This window comes from Lepidochelys kempii, chromosome 3, assembly GCF_965140285.1.
Source record: "Lepidochelys kempii isolate rLepKem1 chromosome 3, rLepKem1.hap1, whole genome shotgun sequence".
NCBI classification, from domain to species: domain Eukaryota; kingdom Metazoa; phylum Chordata; order Testudines; family Cheloniidae; genus Lepidochelys; species Lepidochelys kempii.
In genome coordinates, this window is record NC_136382.1 from 186339916 (window position 1) to 186362024 (window position 22109).

The 22109-nt window shown below is 42.5% G+C and overlaps 1 protein-coding gene across 9 annotated transcripts in view; it reads right to left on the minus strand.

Moving 5' to 3' along the window:
• Window positions 1-21158, minus strand: part of RTN4 (reticulon 4) — a 56044-nt gene extending 34886 nt beyond the window's left edge. For 3 of the 9 annotated variants that reach the window (XR_012158286.2, XM_073339288.2, XM_073339287.2), the window contains exons 1-3: window positions 20553-21158; window positions 4678-4734; window positions 1420-3876 (exon numbers count right to left, since the gene is read on the minus strand). Coding sequence is in view for 7 of the 9 variants with exons in the window: in XM_073339288.2 (XP_073195389.1) it covers window positions 1420-3876; window positions 4678-4734; window positions 20553-20970 (2932 nt within the window). In the remaining 2 variants the exon portion in view is untranslated. Of the gene's footprint in view, window positions 1-1419; window positions 3877-4677; window positions 4735-20196; window positions 20467-20552 lie in introns of those variants that run through there. The other 6 variants (XR_012158285.2, XM_073339284.1, XM_073339286.2 and 3 more) reach the window with 6 other exon arrangements.
• Window positions 21159-22109: the final 951 nt, after the last annotated feature.

Genomic DNA, 22109 nt, shown 5'->3' on the forward strand with positions numbered 1-22109 from the left:
CCTCTAAGGAAGGAGATTCTACCACCTCCCTAGGTAACGCATTCCAGTGTTTCACCACCCTCTTAGTGAAAAAGTTTTTCCTAATATCCAATCTAAGTAGGCACTGGATAAATAAGGTAATGGTACCAGTACACACACACACACACACACAAAACAGAACCCTTATGGAATTTTAAGTCTGCTGCATGCAGGTAACATGGAATACCAACACAAAGTATAAAAATTAAACTGCACATCATGCATGTAGTAAAACAAGAATTCACAGAATTCAGATTAATAGGGATACATACGCTGAAATGATTGCGGATTCCAAAGTATCAACATTTATACTAAACTTGTGCCAGAAGCAGATTTCCAGTAAATCACAGGCTTATGTACAATTCACAAGAATTTTTCAAGAAGGAACATAGTGTTCTGCACCAAAAAGGCAAACACCGTTTTATTTTATCCCACAACTGAGCTGGATTTGAATGAGGCATATAGTTTGGAGCAGTAATTATAAAACATGAAATGCTGAGAGTCCTATCCTCTACCTTTCTGCTACTTTAAATCAATGTGAACGTAAGGAAATACTATGCTAGAGTACAGCTCACTAAGATCTCATTTTAAAAATAAAAAATGGGCATCTCTAATATAACTGTGTACAATGTGTACAAAGTGATTTTAATGTTCACAGAATATTGGACTTCTTACTGCTCAGCATTTTCAATAATGTGAATATTAAGATATCCGATGTACACATCGGCCCACTGATTACAGCACTGGAAAGCAATACATAAGTTATTGCTTAGGCTATATCAGTGCGCCTTTGATGGCTACAAGTTGTACATGAAAAACTACCCAGAAAGTGTTAAGATCTGATTTATGATTAAATTCTGTAGGTGAAGAAACAAAAGCATTTGAGATAAACTCATACAATGTAAATTAAGAGACTAACCGCCCCAGTTACTATGGCAACATGCCTTTGAGGAATAATTTGGTTTCAAAACTTGTGGCTAGCAACATGGAGATAACATACATGGCTTTGAGCAATAAAAGCTGGTTTCCAGGGCTTTTGATGTCCCGTTTATTGAGGAGCACCAAAGAATTTTGAAGTAAGCAGTAAGCTGTTCTCTTAGCTCAGGGTAAAGCTCTCTATCAACAGACCATCAGTAAAAAGAGGAGAGGAGAAGACTGGGGAAGGGAAATCCACCCTGAGTGGCTGGTAGGCAAGACTGAACACAAAAAAATAATGATGCAGTCAGGATGGGGAAAATGTTAATACAGTTCTCACACTTTAAGCCGTGGGCACCAGAAATATGTTAGACAATGAAATGTACAAATAGTGATCCATTTTAAAAAAAGAGACGTCATTAATGCTTAAGTTTAGCTAAAGAAATATGTTGATTAGTGAAGTGCAAGACAGTGTATGAAGATTACCTGAGGATTTACTCATCTTTGCTGTAAATATAGCAGTAGATTTTTTCTTGTCTTTAACAGAAGCAACTTCTCTCTCAGCTTCTTTCACAAGGGTTTCAGGTTTTCCTATACTGACTACCTCTTTCTCAGTGGACAAACATGAAACATCAGTAGGCAGTAACACCAACTTGGATCCTTCAGGCACTTCTCTGACCAAAGCCTCTGAGGACTTTATCAAGGCATGAATATTTTCTTCAGCTTTCACTTGCACATTCTTTAAAGACAGATCATGGGGTAGTTCTGGACAAGGTAAGTGACCCGTCTCAGCTTTGAGCACATTAGTAATCTGTTTACTTTCATCTTTGTGCGATATTTCTTTGTCAGTGTTTTTTGTCACAAATTTAGGAGCAGTTTTAGGACTGATTAATGTCATAAAGTCTTCGGTCAGTGGGACTGGAGATGACTCTGTGGGTAAGAGAACTTTGTCTACTATTTTTGGTTCCTTAAAAACAGACATATCATCTGAATCGGCCACAGTACTCAACTCCTCCATTTGAAGAGGAATTTTCCCCTTCTTGGCTATTTCTATAAAAGCTGACTCAGAGGGCAAAGTAGTAGTAGTTATGGAAGATTCCAATTCAGGTTGGAAAGACTCCAAATAGGGTTTGCCAGTAGAATGTAGCAAATCTGTACGTCCTTCCTTACCATCATCATCTGTTACAATCTTGTCAGTATTTTCAACTGATTTATCTTCCACCGTGAGGGATGCAACTACTGGTTCTTTCTGAGGAAGCTCAGGTGTTGGCTGACCACTAAACAAGGCAGTTTTACCAGACTGGGGTGACATCTTTTCAAAGGACTCAATATGTTCGGGCACATGCTGTGAAACACATTCTGTTATTAGTGTCTCTGAATAATCTATAAAGGTTGGAGAAGCAGATTCACTGGAGACCTTTGTTTCTTTAATTAAGTCACAAGCAATTGATATATAAGGAGTCTCTATTTCTTCAGCAACTGCACTACTCTTATGATCAGGTTCTTTTAATACAGCTTCCTCCTTTGCTTCTTGTGCCTGTGTTAATAATACATTCACTGCCTCTTCGTATGGTGGAGATTTCCCAGACTCTTGTTGTACATTCTCATAATCAATGACAGGAGTAAAAGCTTCTGATGGGGAGGCTTCACGCTGCCCAGCAGTAGCATCTGCACCAGCAGCTCCAGTGTTTAATGGGGCTTCCATAACAATATCAGGCAAGACTGGAGATGGGGCAGCTTCAGCTCCTTCAAACGAGGGACAGAGCTGTATCACAGGTTTCAAAGGCTCTTGTGATGACTCAGATGTTTGGACTAAATCTATCTTTGTTTCATAAACAAGTTTTGTACATGTTGCATCATGCATTTCACTTTCATATGCTTCTTGTACTAAATCTGGAGTAAGACCTTCAGACATATTTGCTGCAGTATCAGCAGACTTCTCTGATAAACTATCTGTTTCAGCATAGTCAGCTTCCTGGTTATGCCTGGCTACTACTTCAATACAGGTATCATTCTGTTCTGTGCCAATCTGGGCTTTCATTTCTGCTATTTTTTTCTCATCCGTTTTATTTTCTGACATCTCCTCCTCTAATGGAGAAAGAGTTTTAGCCATATTGTCATCAAATGTTACAGCAGATTCAAATTTAGCACAAGTAATATAAGCTTGTGAAGATTCTTTTATAGCTTCTGGGGTGTTTGGGAAGGAAAGATCTTCATTACTGCTTTCACTTTTGTTTTCAAGATCTTTTTGTATTGTTAGTATCTGAAGTTTATCTGCATCATATTTCTCATCTAAACTGCTTTCTAATTTGCTATCTACCTGACTTCCAACAACCACTTTCAAGCTGCTACCTCCATGGCAAGTATCTTTTACCTCCCATATTGGTTCAAATGGTTTGAAGTCTACATATTCTTCCCTTATAGGAGTGTTTTCTTCGAAAACCACTTTTTCACCATGATCACTGCTATCATATTTCACTTTCTCAGAAGATGCCTCTTCATCATGCTTTCCAAATAAATCAACGGGCACTTCTGGAGATGTATGTTGCTGATGTGCAGGGTTTTTTTCTAGGTTAAACCTTTCTTTACTGTTCTCTAGCAGCTTTTCTTCTATAGTCTGTGATATAATGGCTGCTTCTGCTTTAGCAAATGGGAATTCCATTTCTGAATATTCCATCTCTGGAACATCTCTGGCATTTTTCTCTACAAGAAATGGATTCCTTGCAATTTCTTTATAAGCCTCACTTTCATTTTTGCTGTAAATGCCTCTTGCAGGTAATCCATCTGATAGCATATCAAAGGTTGTGTGCTCTTTAAAGGGATCGGCTGAGAGAGGAGAGAGGGAAGGAAGAGAAGCAGCAGTGTCAAGCAGGACTGCAGTGAAATCCTCTTGGCCAGACGACATAGCGCTACCTGGCTTCTCCTGCAAGTCCATAACTTTTTCTGTGACCATGGACAGAAAGGAAAGTTAGAGAATGCAAGTGTTCTTAAAGTTAATGCAAACTGTATGACAAGTTCAAAATAATATTAGTTATTAAAACATTCCTCTAAAACTATCATAAATATTACTAGCCATTAAAATAAAGTGTGGGTTAGAATATAATGTTATTCTATTTCACATCTTTTAGCAAGCAGGGAAGTATGCAAAAGGTTAGAGAAGCAGCAACTTTATGCAGTGCAAGGATTAGTTAAGATCAAAAAATCAAAGAAGAACAGTATCCAATCCAAGTATCACCAACAAGAATGTTAGGGAACTCTAACCAGGTGTGTGTGTTGGCTGGGAGGTGGGAGGGGAATTGGTCTTATTTTCCCTTTTACAAAAAAAAGATTCAATGGATAGCATATTAGAGGAACGGCCACTGAGTAAATGCTATACCATGGAGTTCATTTTCACATAAAATACTGCAAAAAGTTATTACTGATTAAAGCTTTTGCTAGTCAGTGAGAGCAACTATGCTTTAAAATTTTAACCTGTTAATTGTATCACATGATTTCCTGTATCAAGAGTCCAAGAATCCACAGAGCAGTAGCTTGTTTATAACAGTCACTATCTGCCATCTATGGAAACAAATGCATATTTGAATCTTGAGCAGATAAACTGCAAGCTTAGAATTTGGAAGATAAATGCTATTCTTGGACCCATGCCAACTTTTGGTAAATGCAAACTAGTTGGAAGGAGTTAATGAGGTGACAGTCAAAGTGCAGAATGTATTCTAAGACAAAAGGCTAGCAGAAAGAACTTGCCTGCAGAGGAGTGCATCAGAGGCTCAGATGCAGCAGGAAGAGCAAAAAGGGTCTCATCTGAAAAACAAATACATAGAACCTCAGCAGAAATAAATGAAGGCTAGGTAGTTTGAAAAGAAGAGTAAGCAAGCAAGTATTCAGTTCACAATCAGTAACAATGTGTAACTAGTATTTACATCCACATTAGAAACCACAGGACTATACACAAACCAGAAAGTATGGTGTCTCTGAATTAAAAATTCTCCATTTTATCATGAGGGCGTTACTAAGGCTACATATGCTTCCCCATACCCCAAGCCAGGAGCTCGTTCTAAGACAGAGCAGTAAACTACAGCAATTAGTCTTCATTCTTAATTGTCCAAGCATCCATGATAAACTAGTACTCCTGGGGGAATTCTGAGCCACTGTCCATGCAGAATTTGTGCAGTAATTAATGTTGTGCACGCAGAATTTCCTTTTCCCCACAGAATTCCCACAAAAATGGGCTACAGAGCTGCTGGCCACCACTCAGGGCCGCTGAACCCAGCAGATAAAAGACACTGCCGTGGGAGGGGGAGGAGGAGGAGGAGCTGGAGGGTTCCCGGCAGCTGCAGTTCTCAGCACGCCCTGAAAGAAGGGGGCAGCGTGCAGGAAACTCCACACAAGGCCAGGATGCAGCATCAGGCTTCCTGGCTCTGGGGGTTAGAGGGTGAAGGTGTCTGGGGTGGGGTGGGCTCCACAGCTGGGCTCTGGGGGGGAGGGGATGTGAGTGTCTGGGCTGGGGGAGGGCCCACAGCTGAGCTCTGGGGGATAGGGTGTGCATGTGAGTGTCTAGGTCGGGGGTTCTGCAGGTGGGCTCTGGAGGATGAGAGGGTACAAGTGTCTGGGCTGGGAGGGCCCTGCAGCTAGGCTCTGGGTGTGGTGGGGGTAGTGAGTGCGGGTGTCTGGGCTGGGGGACTGCCACACAGCTGGGCTCGGGGGGGGGGGGATGCAGGTGTCTGGCCTTCCTGCTGGGCTCTGACAAATAAAATATGCAGAATTTTGCAGAATTTTAAAATATTGTGTGCAGAATTTTTAGTTTTTTGGTGCAGAATTCCCCCAGGAGTATACTAAAGCAGAGGTTCTCCAACCGGGGTCCATGGACCCCTCAGGGTCAGTAAGGATACTCCAGGGGGTCCACAAGTCATGTCCAGGGCCACCGGCCCCACTGATCAACTCCTCCCCTGCCCTCCCAGTGCCTCCTGCACGCTGCGGAACACCTGTTCCATGGTGTGCAGGAGGTGCTGGGAGGGAGGGGAAGGAGCAGGGATGGGGCACAATCAGGGGAGGGAGCAGAAAGAGGCAGAGAAGAGATGGGGTAAGGGGTCTTGGGGGGGAGGGCCTGGGGCTGAGCGGTACCCCCAGGGAAAATCAGAAGCCGGCTTGGGCATCCACAAAAATTTTTAAATCAAAATGTGGGTCCTCGGGTTGCTAAAGTTTGAGAGCCACTGTACTAGACTCCTAACAATATAAAAGAACAAATTACCTAGAGCTGACACCGCCATGCTGTCCTTAGTTTACCCATTGTACCCACGTGTCACAGAAAGATGACTAATCTTGCAACATTCAAGTACAAGATAGGAATTTAAAGGGAAGCCTTCAAGTTAAAGCTGCTATAGGACATTAAAGATAGGAAATGCAAAAAATATAATGTAGTTAACTTAATTTTAATATTTAAATTATCCCAATTACACACTTAATTTCCCATCTCATTGAGATAAGCAGGGTAGAAGGGTTGCTATTATTTGTTTAAAAACAACTTTTCTGAATGGCTAAGTTTACAGAAACACACACTAAGTTCTCCTAAAAAGCAGGCTGCAAGACAATGTAAACGGTCTTTTGTTGCTTTGTTTTTAATCTGGGTAATTCCCAGAGATCTTCATGGTGCTTCCTAGCAACATCACAAAATATCAGAAGTCTTATTGTAAGCTACAGCATCTATGATGTCACATAACAATGCATTACAAGATATCTTCAGTGAACTAGGAAGTACTAAAGAGTTGTACAGAGGTGTCCACCTTTAAATGAATTTTATAATCTGCAGGATATTTCAAGATACAGAAAAACATTACAGAGAGGCTCCAAAATAATGAATTCTGCAATTTCATCCATATGATTTTCTTCAGTTCCTGATAATATGTTAGTATAATTTATTTGGAAGAACTTTCCGAGGAGTTTCTGTATAATATTTACACACTGGCTGTCCAACTAAGAATCTGAGCACAACACATAAGCCAGATTCAATGTACAATGTGGCATGTAAAAAGGTGCAAAACATGTTCAATGCGTAGCAAACAAATGAAAAAAAAATCACTTCTATCATTCAGCCAATTTTTGCCAAAGCTGGTTGTACAAGTAGCTTAAAATGAACACTGTTCACATGCCAAATTTCAAAGTTCAGCCAATTTAGTTTTATGAAATAAATGTCTTTTCTTTTTAAAAGAAAAAATTAGGGGTTGGGGTTTTTTACACTTCTAGAACTAAAATGGCTAAAAGGATTTGCTCAAACTCTTTATCCTAACGTTCATTTTAGCAACCACTAGTAGAAAATTTCAACCCTAATTCAGAACATGTGAAAGCAATGTTCTAATTGAAACTCTGTAACACTAACTATGGCAGATACTATTAAGTGACTATTCTAATACAGACTAGATACTCTCACTGGACACTAGTCAGCATGCAGTACTGCAGGTCATAAAAGAACAAGTGTATTACTGGCTGAGATTCTATGGCTTGTGTTATGCAATCCTCTTGGCGAGACGACATAGTGCAAGAGGTCAAACTAGATAATCGCCAACCAAGCAAAGGAAGGTCTAACACTCAGTGCAACTACATTCCTCTATCAGTAACAATAATTTTGGAAAGCTGCATGCCATCAACTTCAAATTTTCAGGTTATGTTTTATGCATCAGTGATCACAAGCCTATTGATTTGGCACAAACCAGAACACCCCGGAAAAACCCAGTTCACAGAAAAAACAGATGCAGGTGGTCCTCTAGAGGACTCTCTTTGCAGTACTATGCTGCTAACTCTACATATCAGAGGCAGCAGCTCAACTTCCTGAAGCCTGGACTCTATCAGAAATAAAAAGGAAGGTTTGTGGGGGGAAAGGAATGAGGACCCAGAGAGGGGAAGTGGAGGTGGAAGGGGTTCAAGTCAAACACACTCTTTTTAAAATGAGAAGTCCCAGTCTTATTAATCTCTCCTCATATGGAAGCCGTTCCATAACCCTAATAATTTTTGTTGCCCTTTTCTGAACCTTTTCCAATTCCAGTATATCTTTTTGAGATGGGGCAACCACATCTGCACACAGTATTCAAGATGTGGAAGTACCATGGATTTATATAGAGGCAATATGATTTTTTCTCTCCTATTATTTATCACTTTCTTAATGATTCCCAGCATTCTGTTTGCTTTTTTGACTGCCGCTGCATTGAGTGGATGTTTTCAGAGCACTATCCACAATGACTCCAAGATCTCTTTCTTGAGTGGTAACGGCTAATTTAGACCCCATCATTTTATATGTATAGTTGGGATTATGCTTTCCAATGTGCATTACTTTGCATTTATCAACATTGAATTTCATCTGCCATTTTGTTGCCCAATCACCCAGTTTTGTGAGATCCTTTTGTCGCTCTTCGCAGTCTGCCTGGGACTTAACTATCTTGAGTAGTTTTGTATCATCTGCAAATTTTGCCACCTCACTGTTTACCCCTTTTTCCAGATCATTTATGAATATGTTGAATAGGACTGGTCCCAGAACAGACCCCTGGGGGACACCACTATTTACCTCTCTGCATTCCGAGAACTGACCATTTATACCTACCCTTTGTTTCCTATCTTTTAACCAGTTACCAATCTACGAGACCACCTTCCCTCTTATCCCATGGCAGCTTACTTTGCGTAAGGGAATTTGGTGAGAGGCTGGTGGTTCTCCTCCTCTAAGGCACACCAAACCAGCCAAACAGAGAGGACTTCGGTTTTACCCCACTAGCTAACCATAAGTCATACAAGCAATTCCCTTAGACACTCCAGTTTCCCAGTATCACCACCAGTGCCACTCGTTATGGGGACGAATGGTTATGAAGTCAATACCCCAGTAAAAGAAAAAAGGTTCTCCCGATCCCAAGCCCCAGACCCAGATCAATATACAAGTCAGATCTTACCCACAAATCACGCTGTTGCCAATCCTTTAGAATCTAAAATCTAAAGGTTGATTTCGAAAAGAAAGAAATATAGATGAGAGCTAAGACTGGTTAAATGGAATCAATTACATACAGTAATGGCAAAGTTCTTGGTTCAGGCTTGTAGCAGTGATGGAATAAACTGCAGGTTCAAATGAAGTCTCTGGAGTCCATCCACAGCTGGGATGGGTCATTCAGTCCTTTGTTCAGAGCTTCAGTTTGCAGCAAAGTTCCTCCAGAAGCAAGAAGCAGGACTGAAGAAAAAATTGAGGGGTTTCCAGGGCCTTTTATATTCTCTCTCTTGTGGGCGGAAACCCCTTGGTTTTCCTGTGCAAAATCACAGCAACAAGATGGAGTTTGGAGTCACATGTCCATGCATCACTCAGTTCTTCACAGGCCGACGCCATTGTTTATATGTTAGTTTGAACCAGAGGTCGGCAACCTTTCAGAAGTGGTGTGCCAAGTCTTCATTTATTCATTCTAATTTAAGGTTTCGTGTGCCAGTATTACATTTTAACGTTTTTTAGACGGTCTCTTTCTATAAGTCTATAATATATAACTAAACTATTGTTGTATGTAAAGTAAATAAGGTTTTAAAAATGTTTAAGAAGCTTCAATTAAATTAAAATGCAGAGCCTCCCGGCCCGGTGGTCAGGACCAGGGCAGTGTGTGTGCCACTGAAAATCAGCTCACGTGCCGCCTTCGGCGATCGTGCCATAGGTTGCCTACCCCTGGTTTGAACGTTCCCAGGAAAGCTCACATGTGGATTGGCATCTCCCAAAGTTCATTGTCAGTTAAGTGTTTTTTGATTGGGCACTTACTGAGAATAGTCCTTTCCCAAGAAGCGGACCAAATCCTTCATTGAGGCTACTTAGAATCAAAACACATTGAGATACAAGTACGTAGCCAATATTCATAACTTCAACTACAAAAATGATACACACATGATACACAATGATACATGGCAGAGGGGCATTGCTGGCACATGATGGCATATATCACATTGGTGGATGTGCAGGTGAACGAGCCTCTGATAGTGTGGCTGATGTTATTAGGCCCCGTGATGGTGTCCCCTGAATAGATATGTGGGCACAGTTGGCAACGGGCTTGTTGCAAGGATAGGTTCCTGGGTTAGTGGTTCTGTTGTGTGGTATACATGCCATGCTATACATGGTATATATGCCATCATGTGCCAGCAATGCCCCTCTGCCATGTACATTGGTCAAACTGGACAGTCTCTATGTAAAAGAATAAATAGACACAAATCAGAGGTCAAGAATTATAACATTCATAAACTAGTCGGAGAACACTTCAATCTCTCTGGTCACACGATTACAGACATGAAAGTTGCGATATTACAACAAAAAAACTTCAAATCCAGACTCCAGCAAGAGACTGTTGAATTGGAATTCATTTGCAAATTGGATACAATTAACTTAGGCTTAAATAGAGACTGGGAGTGGCTAAGTCATTATGCAAGGTAACCTATTTCCCCTTGTTTTTTCCTACCCTCCTCCTGTCAGACGTTCTTGTTAAACCCTGGATTTGTGCTGGAAATGGCCCACCTTGATTATCATACACATTGGAAGGAGAGTGGTCACTTTAGATAAGCTATTACCAGCAGGAGAGTGGGGTGGGGGGAGGTATTTTTTCATGCTTTGTGTGTATAAAAAGATCTTCTACACTTTCCACAGTATGCATCCGATGAAGTGAGCTGTAGCACACGAAAGCTTATGCTCTAATAAATTGGTTAGTCTCTAAGGTGCCACAAGTCCTCCTTTTCTTTTTGCGAATACAGACTAACACGGCTGTTACTCTGAAACCTATGGTATAGTTTGATTCATTTACGATTTTTACTTCATTTGATTCTATGCTTTCTTTCACATATAATACCACTCCCCCACCAGCACGACCTGTTCTGTCATTCAGATATATTATGTACCCTGTTATTACAGTATCCCTTTGATTATCCTCATTACACCAAGTTTCTGTGATGCCTATTATATCAATAGCCTCATTTAATACAAGTCACTCTAGTTCACCCATTTTATTATTTAGACTTCTAGCATTGGTATATAAGCACTTTAAAAACTTGTCTCCTTTTAACTGTCTGGCACTACACAATATAATTGAATGGAACTCTTTTTTATTTTACTGTTTCTGATCAGACCCTGTATTTTATCATTTTCCATCCTCTCGTCCTCACTAGGACATAGAGATTCTCTATTAATAGATCCTCCCCTAAGGGATGTCTGAACCACCTGCTCCTCAGCACCTGTCAGCTTTCCCCCAGCCCTTAGTTTAAAAACTGCTCTACGACCTTTTTAACGTTAAGTGCCAGCAATCTTGTTCCATTTTGGTTTAGGTGGAGCCCATCCTTTCTGTATAGGCTACCCCTTTCCAAAAGTTTCCCCAGTTCCTAATAAATATAAACCCCTCCTCCCTACACCATCGTCTCATCTAGGCATTGAGACTCTGCAGTTCTGCTCGTCTAACTGGCCCTACATGTGGAACTGGGAGCATCTCAGAGAATGCTACCATGGAGGTCCTGGACTTCAATCTCTTTCCTAGCAGCCTAAATTTAGCCTCCAGGACCTCTCTCCTATCCTTCCCTATGTCATTGGTACCTACATGTACCAAGACTACCAGCTCCTCCCCAGCACTACACATAAGTCTATCTATATGTCTCGAGAGATCCGCAACCTCTGCGCCAGGCAGGCAAGTCACCATGCGGTTCTCCCGGTCATCGCAAACCAGCTATCTATGTTTCTAATGATTGAATCACCCATTACTAATACCTGTCTTTTTCTAATAGCTGGCGTTCCCTTCCCCTGAAAGGTATCGTCAGGACGAGAGGATACCACATCATCATCTGGAAGGAGGGTCCCAACTATGGGATTGTTTCCCTCTGCTCCAGTTTGATGTTCTCCTTCCCTGGGACTTTCATCCTCCTCAGCAGCACAGAGGCTGTCAGACCAGTGGTGGGACCATTCTACTGTGTCCCAGAAAGTCTCATCTATGTACCTCTCTGTCTCCCTCAGCTCTTCCAGTTCAGCCACCCTGGTCTCCAAAGCCCGTACACGGTCTCTGAGTACAGGAGCTCCTTGCACCGAATGCACACACATATGCCACTGCCTATAGGGCAGGTACATGCTGCATTGGGTGCAATAAACTGGGTAGCCCCCACTCTGTTGCTGGACTTCTCCCTGCATTTTCTTTTTACTCCAGCTGGTTCCTTTATTGTTTTGTTTATATCAAGGGGATGTTTTTGGCTTTTAAGTTTAAAGAATGTTGAGTTCTAGCCCCTGCTCACACTCCCCCTGTAAACTCCCTCGCCAAACTCCCCTGTTAGCCGCTCCTGGTCGCGAGCTCCTCTGGTCGCTTAGGAGCAGACTTTTTAAAGCCCTGGTCTCGGAGTAGCCCCGCCCCCTGGTTAAGGGTTGATAGGTGCTAAGAGGCTTAGGGATCACAGTTTTTCACCAAGAAAGTTAATAGGAAACAAGGTACAATAAACATTGACATCTTCAAGAGAAAAAGGAGTTGAATGTCCAAGACAGAACAAAAATTATTTTGACAACGTCTTTGTTTTTCCAGAGGGTCCTAGCCAGCAGAGAAAGGAAAGAAGGGGATACTACCATGCCCTTCAACAGAAGGGAACCCATATGGGTAAAATCCTCCATCCTCAGCTTTGGATCTGGAAACCAAAATTGATGGACCCTAACTAGGAAGGAGAAGTCACCTTTGAAAATTTTTCCTTCATCAGTTTTTTTTTTTATCCTTCATCAGTTTATTCTAAACTTTTCATTAGTATAAATGGACATTAAATGAATATTTTTCTATGCAAGAATCTCATGACAAAAAAACAAGAGCATAATCTGAAAGCTGTCCAAAAAAAAAGACTTGTCTGCAAAGGGAGTCATTCTTGGAATAGCTACATCTGGACGCTTTTATTCTTATTTGTTCTGTAATAAGCACATTCACACAAGGTGTTAATCAGGAATACTTAATTTATTCTGGATTTACTTTCATGTGTAGACAAAGCCTACATTCAATTTAAATGATTTCCCATTGTGATACAACTACTACAATTACCACATTGTACCAAAGTGTTTAAGGAATACAAAATAAAGAACACAATTAGATACTTAAGTATCACTTTGCAACTCTGCAATCAGTAATTGGATTTTTTCCATTAACTGAAGCCATATTTAGGCTATGTCTACACTATAGACGTTAAAGCAGCACAGCTGTTCCACTGCAGCTGCACTGCTGTAAGGTCTCCCATGTAGCCACTCCAGGCTGATGGGAGAGAGCTCTCCTGCCGACATAATTAAACCACCCCAAAGGAGCAGTGGTAGCTATGTAGGTGGGAGAGAGCTTTCCCGCCGACAGCACTGTTCACACCGGCGCTTTAGTCAGCAAAACTTATGTCAGTCAGGAGCATATTTTTTCAGCCCCCTGACTGACAAAAGTTTTGCCAACAAGTGCTAGTACAGACAATGCCTTCGTCAAGCTGTAGTTTAGAAGACCCAGCTGTCAACTTACTTGCTGATAAGCAATTGGGAAGAGTCTTTATCGATTTAAAAACAACAGATATAAGTTGGTCACATAAGTCAAGAAAGCTAGTAAGACAGCTAATGGAAAAAAAAAATCTCTGCAGACCTTCTATCGGGAACTAAGTAACATTTCTTCAAGAAGCAGATATCTTCACCCTCCATTTGTTGAAGGCTACATATGAAGTATTTCAAAGCCCTTAAACCATCTAATAAGAACACCTGGCAGAGTAAAAACCCAAGGTTCTCTCACTAACTGAACTTTGGACAAGTTACTAAAGGTTTCCTTTGACACAGCTTTCCCACCTGTAAAATGAAACTCTGATCCACCTTGTGAAGTGCTTTCAGAACCTTGGATGAAATGAATTGCAAGCTGCTATAACAGTGAAGATCAATAAAGTTTTATATGTAAAAAGAAACCGTAGTTTTGACATATTGAGGATATCAGTTAAAGCTAGATGTAGTCAGATGTGTTAAAAGGATCCATGAACTATAATTACCCACTGGAAGACAGAAGATGCTAGCCTCCTTCTACAATATTTTAGGTCCTCTCACATTTTCATGCAATTCATGCAAACTGGAGTCATGCAATTTAATCTGAAGACTGGTACATTAATCTAGTAGTCTCCCATACAGAATGTGTCATCTCAGACCAATGACAAAAATGGACTCAAAACAAGTACTTTACTTCAAGTTCTGCAACCTACTTCCCCCACTTCCAAGATCATTACAAAAAATCTTCACACCTGCTCACAGCTTTTCCCCATCTCAGCACCAATGAACATATCATCTTATGGCTAAATAACAATTTTCTATTGAATGAGTCCAAGTTCTTCACCATCAGGCTTGCACATCTCCTAAAGAAATTGGTAGTTATTTCTGAAGCAACAATTCTTCCTCTGGAAAGGAAGACTACTGAAATGGATTACTCAAAAGTAGTTTATAAAGATCCAAACGTCTGAACTGACAGCACTAGGGACGTAGCTCCACTTTATTTTATTTAGCCACAAAGTAAAAGCAACACAAACTGCACAACTGCAAGATTCGCTACACCATCCTGCCATACTGATAAGTCAGAACAGCGACTAAAGATAAGCTAGTTCAGTCCTTTACCACATTACTGAGGAGGTAATCATTGTTTATCATTTTTACAGTGCAAATATTTGTAATAAATAGAAAGTAGACACTATATGCTTTGTATTCTGTGTTGTAAAATTGAAATCAAATATTTGAAAATGCAGGAAAATATCCAAAATATTTAATAAATTTCAATTGGTATTCTATTGTTTAACAGTGCGATTAAAACGGTGATTAATCTCGATTAATTTTTTTATCGCGATTCATCTTTTTTGAGTTAATCGCATGAGTTAACTGTGATTAATCGACAGCCCTAGTTAGTATTTAATAATAATTTTTGAATGTGTGAATATTTGTTTATTGTTGTATTTATATTGTTATTTTTGTTACTAGCTCTGTAAATTATAGAATGAGAGAAACGGGAGCTGCCCCTTTAAGAACAGGGTGAATACCCCTGCAGTGAGCACTTTCAGAGGCCTATCAGCGATGTATATGTTGCTGTCTGAGGAGGCTAGCTTGCTTTGGGAGGACTTGGCCTACAAGAAGCTCTGAAGAAAGGTTAGAATTCCAAGAATAAACTGAGTTCTCATTCAAAAACTGAGCCTTGCTTCTGAAAGCATAACAAATTTGGAGGGTCCATCAAGATTCCTTGTAATGGACTACATATAGAGGTTGATCAGGCTAACAGGCACACGTCTTTTAGCTCTTACAGTAGAAGCTCACACCTTTTAAAAACAAGAGGTCAGGGTTCTTTCCCCATTACTGATGACCTACAAAGGGAAATGTTGTTACATCAGCAGCAGAAGAGGTAAGTCCAGGACAGTTAAGCAGAATAGAATGAGGCAGCTGGGGAGCAGGGAGAACAGAACCAAATGGCTAGGAAATATGTCTAGGGAACAGAGAAGCAGGTGCAGGGAGAGAGGTGAAGGGGGACAGGCAGCAGAGAACTCAAGTGCAGGGGAGTAGAGGGAGAGTAGAACGATTGGGAGTGTGGATATGTAAAAAACTGCCCACACTGTCTACCTTTAAAAAAAAAAAAAAAAGGGAGGATGAAACTTTTACTAAGTTGGGTTCTGCCTCAGGATAATATTCAAGAGCCCTTAACTTAAGAGGTAAGTAAAGCACAAGCCAACATGGCACTGCAACAAAACTTTGGGGCAGGTGGTGGGGGGCAGTCTTCCCATTTGTTAAGGTAAGTGAAAAAGTATCCTTGAAATAGGGACCCTGACAGCAGCAAAGTGAAACTAGCATGTCAGTTTCACACTTATGCTCAAATCAGCAAAGGCTGCAAAGGAGTAAGGGATTGAAAATGACTGAAGCCCTTCTCCCCTGCTGTTGACAGAATAGCTTCCCTCCTGCAGCCAGGAGAGCTCCAAATTGACAGATCTCACCTAACCAAGGCAAATATGAAAGGCGGGATCTTTCATTCAAAGTGCTGCCCTGAACTCTACTGGAAGTTTGGTCTACTTCTCCCTTTCCAGACAACAGAGAAAGGAGGAGTGTCTGTGCTTCGCTTCCTACTACAGCACTGCTTTTAAAGCACACTGGGCTCATTCTCTGGACCCCTGTCCAAAAATAAATAAATAAAACCATCCTCAGGCTAGTAGATGTAGTCCTCTAGGCAATATGGTTTGATTTTCCAGAGATGACAATTACCCACAACTCCCATGGAAGTAAAATTTAGATGCTCAGCGCAAAATTAGGCCCACAGGTGACTGACTAAAGTTAGGCCCACAGGTGACTGTTTTCAAGCCCTCCACTTCAAAAATTTAATAGATGCTTTTGACTTCACTGATAGTAAAGGAAAAAGTAATAACTCCCTCTCATATCCAGATAGATGGGCAATGACGGTCTGAAAATTTCAGACAAAGTGATGAAGCATAGTTCCTCCCTGAAAACCATGATCATGGAAACAAGAGCAGAAGAGGAAAAACTGAAAATAGCACTACTGGAACCAGTCAACCCACTGATCACTCTCCTCTCCTACACATCACATAAGAACACTGCTCTAAAAGAGGAAACTGAATAGCAAAATAAAGCTATATTCTAAGTTTGATATATGTAGAGGAAAATTGTAATGTAGGACATACTCACTGTATTACGTTAGGAGTGAAAATAAGAGTATCTCAAACATAAACAAACATTAATAACCAAGAAAAATATCATCTTGATAACCTGATGATGCTGACAGGAAACGTTGCCTGGGAAAGGCATATATCGAAGTTGTTGCATGCCACATTCTATCTTAACTTTGTACATCTGTCTTTTCTACATATTCCAATGGTGTACTGCTTTTTCTGTATTGGACAACTTATTAATATTCATTTACTCATACATTTACTCAATTCTGACACTGAAGGTACAGATTCCTTTGTCCAAAATGTCATCATACATGTTCTTACTACAGGCAATACTACTACTCCATTCTTTGTTTATTTTAAATAGAACGTCTAAATTATTCAAAATGCAAACAACTGAATTAAAACAAATACAAGGAAATCTCACATATTGTAGACAACTTCTGCCCAAAAGTGATTTTTCTAAATTCTAAGTCAAACACATGAAATCACAAAGCATATCCGAAGCATATACAACAGAACAGAAAGTGTATGCAATTAAAATCCTCAAAAACAGGCTGAACTGTTACATATATACATCCCATCTTAGTTGTCAGCTATATTACCTCAGGACACAGGCACAAATTTAATCCTGTCAATTTTATACAGTGACTAAAAAAGTGACCTAAACTGGAGCCAAACTAAACACTTATGTAGGGATAAACTGTTCCAACATCAGCTATTAAGCTAACTGCTCCAGCGCAAAAACTGTTGAAGTTTAAAAATATACACAATATGTTTGAAATATAAAATATTCTTCCATATAAGAAAACTGGAGTTACTCATGTAGTCCTTACATAAAGCAAATATATAGACAATATTTCTAGAGTGAGACATCAAAGAGTTAAAAGTAGTTTCAGAAACAAGTACTCAAAATATTTCCCTACTGCTTACTAGACAAAGACTAAGGCTACTAGCATGAGTAAACTACAGGGCTGCCGTGCCCCCTACCTAAAAGCCATGCTTTCCCAAAGAGCCCATCCTACATCAAAAAGAAAAGGAGTACTTGTGGCACCTTAGAGACTAACAAATTTATATCAGTCAATTCTGCACCACTACTTTAAACTAATTTTGTCTTCAATAAATTCTGCCCCTTCCAAGTGAAGTTTTACACCCTTCTTATTAACGTCTGGTCTCTCTCTGAAAATACCACCCAGGTCATCATTATCCTCTGTTTTATACATCATTTCTACTCTATAAAGAAGAAATGGCTCAGGAACTGCTCTGCTCCCTGCCTTTCCCTTTCTCTGAAAAACAACAGATTCAGGAACTCTGCCCCCTACCTCCTGCTAAAAGGAGTGCAAGTGGCCTGCTCTGTTCCTTCCTCCCCACTCTGATCAAGCACTTCTCCATTCCTACACAAAGGCACTTTTCCTGGGCAAAATTTCTACTCGGCCATCAACTATTATCCCTTCCCCTATACACCTCAGCCCACTTGCTTGTGAAGGACCCATACAAACAGAAAAACTAACTAAATGAAAACAAACCAGCAAATCTATTTTCACACAATGCTGTCAAATATACAAATTAAATAAACTGAAACAACAGGAAAAGTTTACATTACAAATTTCCTTCAGTTACAGTAATCTTTGATGCTAAATGTAACAATTGTAAGTGACAGTACTTTTAGAAGGAAGTGCAATTTTTACATTGGTGTCCTTTTAACAAAGTTCTTCTAAAAGATGCGTAACAAATTAACCTAAAACCCAGAAGAAACATTTGCTTAAGAAGTCCATCTCACTGAGAGTCTTTATTCCCACCACTGTACCTAGGTATTACTGCACTTTTGTATCTTTGCCTTGCTTATGTATTATTGCACATGGGTCATTATGAGTTAAGGATAACATAATTATGAGGCATCTTGATTTCTTCTCTTTTATTATTTAAAAAGAAGTCACACTTCTTTGGCTATGATCTTGTCAAGTTTCAACTAAGCATGACTGGTGCTAAAATAAAATGGCAATGAGCACAATCATAGATTAGACAGAGCTATGCTGGTCAGTACGTGGGATTGGGAGACTTTCAAAGAAAGTCTATAGGAGTGCCGGTGGTAGCTCAACAAGCTTCAGCACTTTAGTCTGTATCAGCACTGAACCAGTACTCACCATGATGTAAGGAGCACTCTACTGTTGGAGATGCTGTCTCTACAATGAAACAGAACCAAGAGCAAGGCCATTTGTGGTCTCTAACAGCCCTATGGTGGAAGTGAGGGATGGGAGGTTGTGATCTATTTCCATACCTGTAATAACATGCGTACCTATATATGTCTTTAGTACTCAGCATATGCTTTTGTATTACATTAATTTTCTTTTGGGGGGAGAAGGTTTCATTTTAATTTTGATAGTTTTTAGCAAACAACACAGAATTTACAATAAAGAAGCCATTTACAAACAAAATTTTATTGCACTCTTTGTAAGGGTATGTGTGGAGGAAGTTATCTATTTATATTTTGCCTAACTACATCCCTGTGAGATTGACTTAAGACAGGAGGAAAGTTGTTTATCTCTTCCCCCTCTTTCTTCCCCACCCAGTACCAAATAAATAGTACTTTAAATACACACACACACACACACATATATATATATATTCTGGGGCAGGATACAAAGTGATCCTAACACTGCAGTATGTTCACATTACTGCTCACTAAGAATACTAAAGATCTAGGACTATCACTGTACTAGTAAAAACACCACAAATTATTTTTACAGCAATAGATAATTTAGCTATTAAATGCAAAACAAAAAAAATCCCAGAAGAGGAATAAATGACACAGACAGGGAAATCAGGGAAACAATTAGGTCTCAGATAGCTTTTGAATTTAACACTTAAAGAATCGACCAGCTCCACGCTGTTCGGTTGTGTCGCCCATTTTAACAGCACCACTCCTCTATTACCTAATGCGCTCTAATTAGCTCTTAGCTTTAGTCCTTTTTTTCAAATGAATTCCCCACTGTCCCTCCCTAATTCGGAATATGGGGGAGGGTTTCCACTACAGACAACACCCAGCAACAGTACGAGGTCTGTCTGCATTCTCCACTGCTGCTATTACAGCAGCTACGTTGCGACTGCGTCTGAGGAAACCGGGCGGCGGCACGCAGCAGGAAATCGCCCCCCCTTTTCCTAAGCGTGGCACCAGAGGGGGGAGGCGCTCCACTCAGCCAGTCTCCGCCCAGCATGAGCGGCGGGGTCGAGGAGGTGGGGCGCTGGGGGACAATGGACGGGTGGAACAAGCAGCTTCGCCACCACCCTTGTCTCCAGACAGCGACAAGAGACTTGAAGACAAAAAATGCGCACCACTACACGGCGCAGAGCCCAGTGAGAAGCAGCAGCCAACGCAGCGTTTTTCCCGTCCCCCATTTAATATATATTATTTTAAAAGACCAAGTCGAGAATCTGCCTTGAATCAGCAGCTCTAAGTCCCGGGGCGCAGACGTGCAGGAGGAGGAGGCGGGAACAGCCAAGAAGGGAGCGGGGGAGCGAAGAAGGCGGCGTGGGGGAGGCAGTGGACAGAAAAGAGATGAGCTAGAGGAAGATGAGCGGGCAGCAGCAACGGGACGTGGAGAGACTCACGTGGCTCTTGTTCCCAGGCTGCTGCGGGCAGCATCCCCCTCGCACGCACACCTCGCTCCCGGGGTCACCGAGTCCGGCCATGTCCCAGACTAGGACCCGAGGTGCCTCAGGAGGCCAGCAAAGGCTGCGGACAAAGGGGAAACGCCCTGTTCCGCACGGCTGCTGCAGACTGGGGCCGCCGGCGTTGCTGGGGAAGGAGAGTGTGGGAGCCGGGGTGCCCCTTCCTCTCCCCGCCACAGCCCCTCTAGCTCCAATGCACCCCCACCGCAAAGCCAGCCACGCCCTCTAGCGCGGCTACTGCCCTCCCCCGGAGCGGGAACCAGGCCGCAGGGTGGGATGTGGGGGATGGCACTTACCAGCATAGCCGGAGGACGATCCCCTTCTCCTGGGACCAGCGGCGGGGTGTGTCGGCAAGGAGCTGCGGGCAGGGGGCTCCGATTTGGGAGGCAGGGGGGCGGGGGACTCGGGCTCAGGCGGGGGGGGCGGGCTGGAGAAGGAGGAGAGGGCGGGAGGTCTCCTGTCCGGTTGCGGCTGAGGCTGCTCGGGGGCTATAGGGCTGAGGGTCTCCCCGGAGCCTCCGAGGTCCAGCAGCGGGGCGGGGGCCGCGGCCATGGCCGGCAGCTTCCTCTCCATCACCTCGTCGAAGTCCTCGTCGTCCTCGTCGTCCACTTCCTCCTCCTCGGGGTGCCGCACGAACTGGTACTGGAAGTGGGGCTGCTGTGTCCGGGCTGGGCCGGAGGAGGAGACCAGGGGGAACTGGTCCGGCTCATCCATGGTGCTGGGGCCGCAGGAACAATGAGTGAGCGGGGCTTTCTCCGCCAGCTCCTTGGGCTGCTCGCACTGGCGGGGGGTTGCGCAGCTGCCGCGGTGCCGTGCCGAACCTCCACGCCCTGTTGAGTCAGACTGGGGAGCAGAGGCAGAGCTGACGCCCCGCTTCACGAGAGTAGAGAGGGATAGCCTGGCTAGCCAATGGGAGGGGGAGAGGAAGCAGGGACACACTCGGGGAACCAATAAGAGGCTGCTGCTGCCGCCTCGCCTCCGCCTTATGAATATTCAACAGGGCATGGATGCTGGCTTCTGAACAGGAATAGAAAAGTCGGGTGAAGTTCGGTGCAGAGAATGTGGGTGGGGCGATCCCTGAAGGGTGGGGAGCCTGTGTTGGGCAGGGGGAGGGAGGGAGACTCTGTGGCGGGGGTATGTGTGTTTCTGAGGGGAGCTGTGTGTGTGATGCGGGGATGGGCACTGGGACTGCGTGCGTTTGAAGGTTGGTGTCTTACTGTAAAGGGAAAGGGGGGGTTTCTATAACTGAGGGGGGCTGGGGAGAATGGGAGCTCTTTGTGTCTGAGGGGGAGAGGATGGCCTGTATGGCTGCAGAGAGTGGGGGCGCTCTGTTAATGGGGCGGTGAGGGGTGGGGTTCTATGTGTACAGCGGGGAGGGGAGGCTGTATAGCGGAGATAAAAGGAGGGGGAAAGGATGGGTCCATTTCAGGGTGCCGCCCCTAGGAGGATCAGCAATAGCTCCTAGTCTGCGCTTCAGACAACAATCTGCTGCGTGCCAGACATTTTGTGGCACAAAACTTTTTCTGCGAGGGGCGGAGGGACAAGGAGAGGCTGGAAGAATCCTCTTTGTCAGACACTGGCAGGCTGCTGTGGTGTCTTGCTGCTATAGATGCAGTAATGAGCGAATCACATCTCTCTCTGCACAAGGGCTATATACAGTAGCTCTCCAACCTGCATTAGGTTTATAAATGGTGGGATGAGTCAGCCCCATGAGTGACACAGCTAAAAGCTTAAACTCTGAAAAAGAATTTGGAATAATGCCAGGCTAATTTCTTCATCAATTTTTGGGGCTCAGTTTCTTGATTCAACAATTTCTAATAGTCAAGGCCAGGCCAACCTTAAATGCATTAAAT